This window comes from Corvus moneduloides, chromosome 9 (assembly GCF_009650955.1).
Source record: "Corvus moneduloides isolate bCorMon1 chromosome 9, bCorMon1.pri, whole genome shotgun sequence".
In the NCBI taxonomy this organism is placed as follows: domain Eukaryota; kingdom Metazoa; phylum Chordata; class Aves; order Passeriformes; family Corvidae; genus Corvus; species Corvus moneduloides.
This window is the reverse complement of record NC_045484.1, coordinates 23566792-23580422: the sequence shown is the minus strand read 5'-3', so window position 1 is coordinate 23580422 and position 13631 is coordinate 23566792. Positions and strand designations below refer to the sequence as shown.

Genomic DNA, 13631 nt, shown 5'->3' with positions numbered 1-13631 from the left:
AAATCTGGATAACATAACGCCCTAAATTTACAACCATCTTGTAATCCTCAAAGGATTTTGTTTAGGTTCATGTATCCTGTATTAGCACCTATAACTCAAAAAGACTTGTTAATAATTGTATAAATCTGTACTCAATTGTATATTATTAGTGACCCTGAATTGCAGGAAATTATGGGTTTGGGTTTTCTTATGGCTCCTTTATTCATCCTTCAGTATCCTCCTTTTCCCTTGCAAAACTTCTGGCAAAGCTAGGATTTAAATACCATAAGCTGGCTTCAGAATGAACACATAGAAAGAGATTTACTTTGGGCTTTGCTCCTGTTCAAGTAATCAGATGATAATTCTGTGTGTATTGACTCTTAAACTACTTAATACTGCTACTGTGTAAAGAATCACAGTGAAGGTGTGCAGTGTGGAAGCCACTTGCCCAGGAATTTCACTGGTGTCTTTGTTAGCAGCCTTAGTTCTGATGAGGGATGGGAGGGACACAATAAAACCTCTGAATGACTGTACTTTACAGGAAGGGTGGCAACAACAAACTGATAAAGATCTACCATCGGGATGGAAAATACGGCTTTTCTGACCCACTGACGTTTAATTCAGTTGTGGAGCTCATTAACCACTACCGCAATGAGTCTCTTGCTCAGTACAACCCAAAGCTCGATGTGAAGTTGATGTACCCCGTGTCCCGGTACCAGCAGGTAAGATCTTCATCAGACCCCAATAACTATTAGTGCAGACAAGAAAAAAAAAAAAATGCAGATGTGTATATAATTCTGGGTTTTCTCTATGAATAGCCTGGTTTGTTTATTTTTTTAACAGGGGAAAAAAAAAAGGTGAATTTTCATATTTGGCCTCACTTGGGTCTTCCAAATTGTCTAACCATCTAAGCTACTACATTTTATCAGGTTTCTAGTCTCCATCTGAGCCCAACAGAGAATTGAAACCCTGACATGCAGCAGAGTTGAGCCTCTGAGAAGCCTTTTAATTTCCCCTTGGACCTTTATGAACCCACTGAGCACTGTTCTAGCCAGTGCTACCCGTACGAGTTGTGCAGCTGCTCACTCTGTGCATAGCCATCTAAATTTTTCAAGAACATTTTTTAAACTTTTATTCAGTAGCCCGAGACGCATTCTTGCATTAAGGAAAAAGAACTGCAGAGCTTCTTGGAGATATAAGAAACAACTCTGATCTTTAGCTTAAGAGTCTAAGCAATTTGCTTCCTTCTTTCTTGAATAGGGGATAGCAATCCTGAAAGTAAGGTGTGGTGTGTTTTTGGAAATTTAGTATTTTGGCACAGCTCTTGGTGTCCCGTAGTTCCAGTTCCTACTGTCTGTAAACTGTGGAACATGTTGCACAAAGAAAGGTGGGTTTTAAACACAGTGTTCTCTAGAAACTGGATTATAAACACGATGCTAGTATCTGTAAAATGCAAATGTGCATAAGAGGACAAATGAATACTCTTAAGGAAAAGCTGCTTTGCTTGAAGACTTAATAGCTCTTTGTATGTGCAGGATCAGTTGGTGAAAGAAGATAATATAGATGCAGTAGGTAAAAAGCTTCAAGAATACCATGCTCAGTATCAGGAAAAGAGCAAAGAGTACGACAAATTGTATGAAGAATATACCAGAACATCACAGGTTGGTTCTGATTTGGCTCTTTGTAGAATCTGTTTCTTGTTTAAAAAGCAAAGAAAATTATTTTAACCTGTTAAGGCTAATAAAGGCAATATAAGGAAAAATCTTAGTAAATTGTGGAATTAGAGACAGGAAGTTTCAGATTTGATGGAGGCAGTGAATATTGCTCGTTGCTGTAAGTCCTAGAGGTGTAGTATCGGGCAAGGAAGAAAGAGGAGCTGAACCTTCTGGTATAAGGTAAAGCTGTAGAGAAGGCCAACACTACAGGCTTTACACTGCAGGCTTCTTCCTTGGCTGCTGAATATTTCCAGCTGCCACATGCTGCAGTGAGAATTGTAGAGGGGTTTGTCCAGGTTTTTTGTGAAGTCATGTGCGAGTCAGTTACCAGATATTACGCCTTAAGGAAGCGTGAATACAGTATTTGGACTGCTTCTTGTAAAATAAGATAGTTCATCTATGGGGAGGAGGTTTGCTGGCAGTCTTCCTGCAAACTAAGATGGAAAATACGACTAAAATATTTGAGGGGTTTGCAGCCTAATCGAGAGCATCGTGTAGGGGAGGAGGATAGACTTACAGGAAGTAAGTCTGCCTGGTTCTTTCCTGACCCTACTCAGACATTTGACTGAATTTAAAGCTGATTAATCCCATTTTGACTTAGTGGGGGGAGAAAAGATCATCGTCTCAGTCAGTTTAGGGAACATGATTGAGTCTTGCATTGTCATCTTTATTATGAACAAATGATGAAGGGCTCTTTCCTTACGTAGGAAATTCAGATGAAGAGGACTGCAATCGAAGCATTTAATGAAACAATTAAGATATTTGAGGAACAGTGCCACTCACAAGAGCGATACAGCAAAGAATACATCGAGCGATTCCGCAGGGAGGGGAATGACAAAGAAATTGAACGGTGAGCTCTCGGGTCGCGTTTGCTTGCCTGGAAGAGCTGGTGCCCACACTGACACTGACATTACAGCATCATATAAACCACTTTGGAAGCTCAGTGTTTTCTAAGACCTTCCCTCAAGGTATCTCACCTTTCAGTAAAGCTCTCTCCTCTCAAGGAATTGCTGAGCTGGGAAATCTCTGGATTATCCTCTCTTAACTTCAGTAAATCAAGATACTTCTTATCCTCTCTTAACTTCAGTAAATCAGAGGACCAGGAAAGAACAGGAAATAATTATTTAATTTGCTTATCCCATTTCTATTTGGATTTGCTCAGAATATAATTCAGAGAAATCTTTACTTGCAAACTGTGAAATGTACATATATCTGGTGAATCTCATTGTCCATGGTTGGTTTTAGTCGCTTTCAAAGAAGATCAATAGTAGCTGTCATCTAACAAATTCAGTAAGGACCTGGTTTGAAACTGCCCTTCTGAGAGGGTATTAGCAGAAAAGGCTGGATCTAGGCCTTTGAAGAAAGGCCAGGTATAATGCCTAAGTTGATGTAGTGCTTTATGAACCAGCTGAGGGAGGTTTCTGGACCAGAAACAGTTACCTGTAACAATCTCACTATGCAACTGTGGTGCTTCATTCTTAGTAAAGACAATTAACAAGCAAAAGATGTAATTTTCCTGAATCTCTCAAAACCTGCAAACTAACCTTGAATGAAGAGATTCAGCATTACTTCCTGGTAGCTCTTGATAGTAATTGAAGTCTGCATTTGAAATCTTGCTACTGCTGATACCTGTGGTGGGCTCACATAACTGATAGAACAAAAACTGAATCTGACAGTGAAGGAGGAATCTGTTCTAGCTTACCTTCCTACAGATAATTTCTTCCTGCATCTCTGCTAGAAGGAAATATATTAAGGTAAACTGAAGGCCCTCTGGCAAGAAGTCTTTCCTGTCACTCTTACAGTAATTTTCATGTAAGGATGAGGTGTTCAGAGAGAGGAGCTGCTGTTACAGTAGTCCTTGTGATACTCTTCTGTAAGTGCTACCACTAGGTTCAGTCCTTCTGGACTGGCTTGACCTCTTCTCTCATACTCATTTGCAGGATAATGATGAACTACGAAAAATTAAAATCACGCTTGGGTGAAATCCATGACAGTAAAATGCGCCTGGAACAAGACTTGAAGAAACAAGCTCTGGACAACAGGGAAACTGATAAGAAAATGAACAGTATCAAGCCTGACCTAATTCAGCTCCGCAAAATCAGAGATCAGTATCTTGTGTAAGTAAGCCTGACCCATACCTCAGAATAGTGTCTCTGATGAATCTGATTAATGGCTGTTTCCATCAGGATAATGAGAATTTAATTTTCTTTTCATAACCAAAGTTCTGTTAGTGCTAAGGTGCTACGGTCTGGCGGGGGATATCTGAGTGCTGCTTGGCCTCTTCATGACTTCATTATTTAAAGAGCTAGCCACAACTAGGTGCACATTCTGCAACTCCTGTAAAGAAAAAATTTAAGAAAAATTAGTTATAAACAAAACCTGTGCCTGCTAATTCAACAGGTGTTAGTACTTTTTTTGTTAGGTGTCTCAGATGTTGCTTATACCCACACTTGATTTCACCACCACTGTTACCCAGCTCTTAATGTCCCTGGGCTGGACACAGACTGTCTTGTGTCTGAGCTTCAGCTTGCTCACTATGAAAACCCATATACATGCTCTGAAGTAATGTATTAATGTTCTCTTCTTCTGGCAGATGGCTCAATCACAAGGGGGTGAGACAGAAGCGAATAAATGACTGGCTGGGGATCAAAAATGAAAATATTGACGAGTAAGTGTCACTATACATATGATTTTATTGAGAAGTTTTCCATTAGTAAGTGTTTTTTCTTGTGGGGTTGGTAACAAAAGCCACCAGTTTCTCAATAAAGGACTGGAGCCATGGTGATGTCATGTGAGGCAGCAGCTCTGCTGAAACATGTAGGATTAAAATCAAGATCTAAGTGGAAGCCTTTAATATATGTTCCCTAGGAGCCTGACCTCCCAGTTTGGGCAATTCTGGTATTTCTTGGTATGATTTCTGCAAAAGTAACTGCTTATTAACTCCTTTACTGATCACTAGTTAATAAATTTATCCTCTCAGCACATACTTTGTGAATGAAGAAGATGAAAACCTGCCACATCATGATGAGAAAACTTGGTTTGTTGGGGATCTCAACCGTATCCAAGCAGAAGACTTGCTCTGTGGGAAACCTGATGGAGCATTTTTAATTCGCGAGAGTAGCAAGAAAGGATGTTATGCTTGTTCTGTGGTGTAAGTCTGTTTTCCTTTTTGTTCTAACTACTCAATTCATAAATCTCTACCAAAGCTCTTTATTTTGGAGAACAAAAGCCAGGCCTAGCTTAGGCCTACCCATTGGAATGTGTTGCATGTTTGCAGGAAGACCGGCATGGTAAAAGCTTTGTAACAAAAATGTGCTTTGAATGTGCAATAACTGTAGTCCTGCAACCTCTGCAGTTCCCACAGTAGTTAGTACAAAGTTCTGAAGTATCCCAACTTGAAGCTCTGTAGTCTATAAGCAAATTAGGGCCTAATTCTCCCATATTCTTCCCTGCTAAGAGACACATGGGAAGAAATAAAGTGGGGCTGTAAAGGTGTGGCATCCTCTGTTCTCATTTTCATGTCCAACTCTAGATCTTTCTCTTGTATTTGTAAGGTAATGGTGATGCTTCACAGGATTACTTGTGAGCAGTAGTTTTGATGACATTCACACAGCCTTGCATTGATTTCTTGTATTTCACTTCATTTTATGCTGGTGTAAGGAAGGTCAGAAATACTCTGACTCCATTATCTAAAAATCCTTCAAGCCTGTCCTGGAGTCCAAAATGGCTTTCAGTGATTTATTTCACATGAGGTTAATTGCTTCTGAGCACAAGTCTGAGAAATGAATATATGAAGGTTTAGCACCTCAAGATAACTGAAGATTGTAGTATCTGCTGTGTTCAGTGTTCAGTTCATTGCAGTCACTCAAGTGTTGGGTACATCAGATGCTTCTGTTTGGTTGGGATCGTGCTACAGGCTCGCAAAGGGGTGGCGTAAAGTAACCTGCTCCTACATGTGACTGGGATTATAACAGGCTCCAGGACAGGGATTACATAATACCTGATCTTTCTGGCAGATAAGTTTTTCTAGCAGCTTTGGAATCGCTATGTTCCAGTAGCTGCTTTGCCAAGTTAGAGACTTGGTCGCTATGGCTTCAGATAATGAATCAGCTTGAACCCTTCCCATGCTTAACATTAAAAAATACACATGGAAGTTTAGCACTGTGTTTCATGGAATACTTTGTAGGTCCTGATAATTTGTGGGTTTTGGTTTCTTTGCTTAGTGGAAAGGTTTCTAGGTAAGTTGAGCACAAAGTCATTGCTGACTTCGGGTGCTTATCTTCTTGGTTCAGCTCTTGACTTTTTTTCCAAGGAACATTTGGAGAACAATGTAGTAGGGAATTGTGCTGCTGGGATGGAAGAGCCCTCTTATGTGGATTATTATGCAAGAGTGTTTAATCGCATGCCCTGAAGCACTGTTTCTTCACAGACTATATTAATCTCCTCCACTTGCATCTACTGGGTCCTCCATTATGTAATCCAGTGACTGGCGGAGTTGCTGCATTAGTTAATTGTTAATAGACTGTCACTTTGAGTTTGTCCTTTTACATTAAACTCTCCTCTTTCCTTTCCTTGCAGAGCTGATGGAGAGGTGAAACACTGTGTGATCTACAGCACTCCAAGAGGTTATGGGTTTGCAGAACCGTACAACCTGTACAGCACACTTAAGGATTTGGTTCTTCATTACCAGCAGACATCCCTTGTCCAACACAATGATTCCCTAAATGTCAGGCTTGCCTATCCTGTCTACGCACAGATGCCCCCCTCTCTCTGCAGGTAAATTTTGGGGAGGAGGAAAGCGTTGGCTATCTTGGATTCTTTTCTACGATTTTTATTAGAACTCGGAGGGCATTCTTTCTCCTTAGACTGCTTGTTTTGCACAAGAAGTGATTCTGCGAATGTGAATCAAAAAGAGGCCTAGCAGCAACAAGACGACAACTTGGGTGTAGGTGTCCTGGTGCTACCTTAAAAGCTCAGCTGTGCTTTTACACCGATACTTTTGTTTCCTTATGAGGGGAATAAACTCAACGCAACGCATATGAAAATACTGGAAGCAAAGCATCATTTTATGGAGATGATTTTTTGCCAGGCACCTTCAGTGGAACTTCTAATTGGATTTTGTTTTCTCTTGTTCTAGTAGACACAATTTGAAGCCTCTACCCGAGGCACTGGTAATGTCTTTCAGTCTTAAACTCCCAACAAACTAGGGGGGAAACTCTGCCACAGCAATTCTTCTCTGCTAATTTTAGCAGCTTCACTGCGATTCAGCCGGACTTCAAAAGAGGGCTTGTCTTGAGGTAGCATGGAATTTGGTGAGAGAAGACCAAAGGAATTATGGGGAAGTTTCAGGTTTTTATTTAAATGGAAAAATGCTTGTAAAAGGAAAGTTGCTTTATTTTTTTGCCAACAGTAACAAAGTTTTGGTTTCAATGGCACTGCAGGTCTTTGCTTAAAGGAAACATAACCAAATTGAACACGCCAAAACTTTGTTCGTTGCTAGATCGAGCACTTACGGGGGAGGTTGCATTAGCATCCGCACATACTTTCTACACCAAAACTTGAAACAAATAAAAGGAAAAGCTAAACATTGTGTGTCTTCAAAACACTAAATTTGTCTGATCTGATGTAATTGCTCACTCTCCTCTTTCTTCACCCCCTCTCCCTCCCATTCCTCAGCTTGGGATTCTGTTTTCAGATTTTTAATGATACTGTGCTTCAGAATGTAAACCAGAATGAAGCTTGCACTCGCCTGCTGCAGGTCTCTTGCTGAACAGTGACAGACTCTTGTAACACTTGATTTTGGTACAGAAGAGGTCGGTGTAATCAAATGCTTCTGGATGGCTTGTTGTGCCAAATTGTTTGGTGGGGTATAGTCACTTCCAGTTGTAAGAAGTGAGCATGCTAATCCTAGATCTCCTCTGATTTGTTCTTTGCAAACTGGGTTATGAACTCTCACACCACTGCAGCCAAGCAAGATTTTACCCTGGTATAATCTAAATTCCCTTGTAGTTATTTTAGACATGATGCAAAACAGATGAAGGGAAGAGAGCCATACTCCTCAGTTACTGGATGTCTGGTACCATCCTTTGGCAAGGGCTGCTGTCAAATACTGGAGTGGGTAGTCCTGGGCTTCATCAACTACAGCAATCATCAAATAAATCCCTCCCTGGAAAGTGTACAAAGCAGCTTATTTCCATTCCTTAAGCTTCTAAAATGAAAAAGAGCTAAGTTTGGCAAAGCGAACCACTTGGCATCAAAGCACAACTGGCAAAGCAATTGTTCAGTGTGCAACCTTGAAAGTTACTTTTGTTCCCATTACTGGAAGCGTTTCCCTTGCAATGCACCCATTGTGCAGGACAGGAAGCAGACAGTCATGCAGGTCTGAGAATGCTGGAGACCCGTTTCTGACCCTGGGGCTGATTTCCTGTTCAAATGGCTTTTTTCTGTAATGCCTGGGCAGTAGTGCCAGGCTTGTTGATGTATAATGTTTACACTAGAAGTATTATTTCCCTGAATGTCTTGAATTCACAAGTAGGGAAGTGACAAAGCTGGAGCACTGACAGCCATTGCAGGAAGGGTAGTCTGGTTCCCTGGCATGCCATGACATTTTTTATTTTGCACTAATGACCCTGATGCATCCCAGACACTTCCTAATTGGCCAGCGTGCAATCTTCAGGCAAGGAATTGTGTAGATGCCACTTTTCTCATTTAAATGATACCCTAAAAAGCTTAACCAAAACTGTGTGAGAGAAGAATAAAATTCACATAAGCTGCTATGTCAAAATGAACCACATCTGCTTGGGTGTCTCTCCTACTTCCCCAGGAAAAAAGGAAAAATGAGACATAGCCTTTGCTGTTAGTGGAAATCTTGAATGGTTTCCTCAGTGGTCTGTGGACATGGAATTTTTTCTTTATAAAGAAACTTGCCTCTACATCTTGGCTAATTTGCAGTTCTAATCTGGTAGCTGTACAGCTGCCATTCTCACACTTCTTGGGCATCTAGAATTCCCTTGATGCTGGGCTGCAACCAAATGCCCGATGAGGGAAATCAGTTCAAAGGCACAAATGATAGCCAGGTGCCTCGTGCCTGTGGAAAAGCCTGTGTGAGAAGAGTGTCTGCTTGTTTTCCCTGCCCTTGTGAGCTCTCTGCACTCTCTTACTGACAGTGTTAACATTTGAGGCTGATGAGGCCCATATATCTGATCCCTGCTTTCATGACAGAGATAACCTGGCCAAAGTGTTTCACATCTGCCCCAGTTTCAGGTAGGGCTCAGTTTTGTTTTAAACAGGCACAGATCTGCTTCCAGGGTCGTAAATCCTGGCACACCCTCACAGTCCTGACAGCAGCAGGATAGCAGAGCAGGGCTGTCTGAAGTCTCTCTGTAGTGGAATCTGATTGATCCTGTGAGGTCTTGGTCCAGGCTCCAGCCCTGGCTTTGCCAAGGTAAATACAGTGTGATTCCATTAGCATCTGTGAAGGTAGCTTGGCTTTATCGTGGTGTGAGTGAGTTGGGACTCTTGGCCCCTTGCTCCCCAAGATCTTTTTGCTGATCACAGGTGATGTATTTGCTGTGAATGATGGACCCAGAGCCAATAAGCCATCCTGAAGTGTTCTTTGAAGTTCTGTTTTGCCCAAACCTTCAGACCAGGGCTATGGGCGGACTAAGCCTGCATTCCTTGTACTGGCTCCATTACTCTGAGCAGTCTCCCTGGGGCTGTTTTGCCACTGTATCTCTCTGTGTTTGGTTTAGGCACCTGAAGTCCCAGCTGCTGCCATTGTTCCCCGTTGATTTGCATGTGTTACTGCACAGATTCTTTTTACAACTATTTTGCACTCACAAAGCGAATGAAAATTGGTATAAAATCAACTGGTATGATCTATGGGGCAAGGGCTTGGTCCTGCACCTCTCATTGTGCTTGGCCTAATTCTGTTTGCTCAGTAGCATTAGACCTGTGAGAAAACCCACAGCTTCCAGAAGCTGTTCTACACTTGCATGACTGAGAAATCAGAAATGGGCCTGTGAAGTGCAGGATTACACCCCAGGATGAAAAGCAGCTGTTAAGCCTGAAACAAATACAGGAAGTGTGAACATGGAGGCAAAACAAAGAAACTCAAGTTCTTTTAAAACAGTAAGATGTGAGAAGGTTTTAATTTTAAGAGTCAGAACATCAGGAGGAAAGGGGGAAGTAACCTCACTGTTGTAGCAGCCATCTGGTACCAGGCTGCAGTTAGAGGAGCATTGATCTCATTGACCCACATTGTATTAAATATATATGTAGAGTTAAATAAATAACTTTTGCACAGTGTTAAATGGGGGAAGGGGGAAGGGGATGCTGAAACTCGAATATGCACAGTTTCTTCTAATCTGTTTTGAAGTATATTTGCAGGGAATTAGGGGTGATTCAGTATTTTGTATTGGTATGGATGGAAATCAGGTCTGCTTCCACAGTTGCCATTGGCCCCATTGTGTCAGCCACGAGTGCCATGTTTTTGAAGTTAGTAAGTTATCAATCTTTTCTCACTACTTTCTTTATTGATTACAAGTAACCTGAGCATGGGAAGAACCTAGGAACAGAGGGATGTCCAACAGATGCTTCACTAGTGTGTGGAGCAGTAATGTGTGATTGTCCACCTTCTGATACTGGAGTGCTCTAGTTTTGGGGGTTGTATTTAGGTTTTTATTTCATTCTCATCAGCAGTGAAGTGAGTTGCTGCTTTGCACCGTTGGTAGTTGCAATCTAGAGTTATATCCAGTACAGCCCTCTGTCTTATGCCAAAAATAAAATGCTCTTTCCCCACTCATCTCTCTTGACGTGGCAGATGTTCAAGAAATTTTCCATTTAATGTGATGGGCCTGATTCTTTTCTCGCTGACACTAGTGTTAGCAAGCCTTCCACAACCAAAATCAACCATTCCCAGGAAAAAAACTTGCATTTACTCATAACTGAATTCTAGTCACAGCAGGGCAAAAATCAAAGTTTTTCCCTCGCAAAGCCAGGCAACTGTAATGGGACTGTGGAAATGAATGTTGACACTTAGTGCTGTTTTGGGGAGGACAGGAGAAGGAGGAGGGTCTTGGTTGCCCCAAATCCTGGGCTCTCTGCAGGCGTGGCACCATGTCTGTAACTGAACGCTGTGGCTGTTTAAAACAGCAGAATTGCTATAGGAGTGTCACACTTTAAGTTTGGAAAAGCCCCTTATTTGGTACTTGAACAATCTTGCTTCTGTTTTTGAATGTCTGTTTATTTTTTATTTTTTGTTACACTAACAGGGAGTAAAAATCTGAAATGTTAGTGAGTCTTGTATGCTTGCTGCATTGTGCAGACATGGAACAGGTACTGCTTGTGGATCAGGAGGGGTAAGAGACAGGTTCAAAATGCAGTTTTACAAAGCACTATGATGGGTTGGGGGTTGTTTTGTTTAGACCATGTTTAAAATCAAGTTTTCTTATGTGTAGTTTCCTTATAGTTGATTTGCAACCTCTGCTTTTGCAATAGCAAAATCAAAATAACATTCCCGAAGAGCAAAAATGCTGTAAGGGGAGGGGGGTCAGGCTTGCTCAAATCCAGCATTCAAAGCAAATAGCTTTAGTGGAGAGGAAGGATCAGCACCCTAAAGCATCCCTCTGGTTGTAGTTTGATGAAGCAGGAGACAGACCATGAAGCAGAAACCTCTGCTTGGAACCACGAAAATAAGAGGAGATGCCAGAGCAGACCCTTCCCTTTGGAATTACCAGTTGTACTCTCCTTAAATGCACATGCAGGAGAGGGTTTAAGGAATTGATGTAAGTCCTTGAGGAGCTGCTGCCCTTTCTGTATGGGAAGGGAACTTGCACTGCTGATCCCCTTGTTTCCCTTGGCACACGAGCAGCCGGGAGAAGGGAAGGACCAGCCCAAAGAAGCGCCGGCCTGTTTGTCAGGCAGCTCGGCCAGTTCAGCCCTGCGTGAGCAGCAGCTTTGGACGGGGTTACATGAAGTTTGGCCAACATTTTTGTGAATCTTGCATTCTGTGGGCAGAAATACTTTCCACCGAATGGGAAGGGGAAAAAAAAAAATCTCTTGAAATCTTTTCAGTTCCTTCCTGTTTGTTCAAAGGGGCAGAATGGGAGCTTTAGCTTGTTAACTGTTCAGATGATGACAGTGCTTGAAGTGCTGGTCTTTGGGGCTGGCTCCATATAATTGATGCAGAATTTGCATTTTTTAAATTGCTATTGGCATAGACTCACCGTATTTTATGACTAGACTGGCCATTTGTTCTGAAGTTTGCCTTTAAAAAATGTAATATGAGCTTCAGAGGCAAGGGGAAAAAAAGTGAGACAGGTCCTTTTTAATAGAAAAAAACGCTTCGTTGATCAACCTGTATTAGAGAAAGCAGCTTTAGTTTGATGCCCCCCTCCACCGCCTTCCCTTGGGATTGCATCTGTGAGATCGGCATTGGCAAATGAGGGGAGGGATATTTCCCCCTGTATCCAGCAACGCCGTTCCCATGCACTTTCCAAGTGCTTGTAGCAAGAGGCTCGGGATCGTTTGGTGAAAGTTACTGCATCCAAAGACAAAAGAAAAGGTCTCTAAGGGTGGCAGTCACCCCCAGCAGGGGGTTGTAGGATGCTGGGGCCGGCCCCGAGCTGCCCCCGGGTCTCTGTTGGCTGCAGGGCGGGGCTCACCTTCAGTCGGCTGGGTCGGGGTTTTGATCTGTTTTGTTTTCGTGAGTGACTTCTACATCCAACAAAGATCTGTTTGATGAAAACCTGTTAATTTTGTATATCTGGCTGTTTATTGCACCATGGGATTGTAATGGTCTGCATCATCCGTGTGTGTGTGCGCGTGCGTGTGTGTGTATATGTACTGTATGTATATAGATATATGTAAAATATATTCACGTACACCTTTATATGCATTAGCTGTAAGTGGCACTGCCCCTTAAAAATAAAACAAAACTCACCGTTAGCACATTCTGCCACGTGGTCAGGCAGAATTGGGTTGGTTTTTTTGTCAAATGAAAAGGAGTTTATTGTGTTCATCTTGCATATGTGCTTCTGAAATGCTGAACTCTGGATTTCCTCGGGGGGGTTGCTACTATATTTGTAAACAGAGTTGATTTGGGGTGTTACTTATTCTGGGACAAAGCGTTCAACCGTGTCCCAAGCAAAGGCTTAGCAAAAGAAACCCCTCTTGCTCTCCTGTGAGACGCAGTGATTGTTTGCACGTTTCAGTGGCCCCTCAGTGCCCCCTGTCCAGAGCTGATGTGCAATGGGTGGTGTTGGTGCGTGTCCCTTTGTGAGTGGACTCTTTGTACAAGGTGTGGTTCAATGTAAAGCATGAGTGGGTGTTTGATCTTGTGTCGAGGGCTGAAATAACAGCACACTCCTTTGTACAACCTTTGCATCAATGTTTCTGCTTTTCTTTGACTTCTATTTTCTTTAAGGGAAACTGCATCTGTTAAGAACCTGCTTCTCCAGAAGCTATTGAATTATTTTGTTTTCCAGATGAATTCCAGCATGTAACTTTGGTACTCTTGTTTGTTATTTGTGTAAAATCTGTTCTTCTGTCGTTTATGGTGTAGTCGGGGAGGGGGGTGGGGGGAAGAAAAGAAAAAAAAAAAGGAATTAATGTAGTTTAACTTTTAAAGAAAAGAAACAAATTGCTTCATAAGGAAACCAAGTGTATGTTAGTGTTTTCTGACAAGTCATCCTGTAGTTTCTAGCTCAGTAATGCAACACTGTACTTGTCACCGGGTGTGTTACAATTTTGCTGTACTTTCTTTTACTAGATGGTTGGGCTTTTAAATCCCAGACACTAAGCATCCTGGGCCTACTTGCTCTAGATCAAAAAAAATGCAATAAAAAAAAGATTGCAATAAAGCACATTGACATGTAATGTTTTAGAAGGATGTACTGACAGCTGTTTCTAATAAATTCCGAACTGCAGTGTGGTCAG

At 41.9% G+C, this 13631-nt stretch overlaps 1 protein-coding gene across 2 annotated transcripts in view; it reads left to right on the top strand.

Annotated features, from left to right (window-relative positions):
• Nucleotides 1-13631, top strand: part of LOC116447986 (phosphatidylinositol 3-kinase regulatory subunit gamma) — a 77864-nt gene extending 64233 nt beyond the window's left edge. For both annotated transcript variants that reach the window (XM_032117848.1, XM_032117849.1), the window contains 7 exons: nt 521-701; nt 1515-1640; nt 2402-2544; nt 3635-3811; nt 4288-4362; nt 4675-4845; nt 6273-13631. In XM_032117848.1, coding sequence (XP_031973739.1) covers nt 521-701; nt 1515-1640; nt 2402-2544; nt 3635-3811; nt 4288-4362; nt 4675-4845; nt 6273-6474 — 1075 coding nt within the window. In that variant the 3' untranslated portion in view covers nt 6475-13631. The remainder of the gene's footprint in view (nt 1-520; nt 702-1514; nt 1641-2401; nt 2545-3634; nt 3812-4287; nt 4363-4674; nt 4846-6272) is intronic.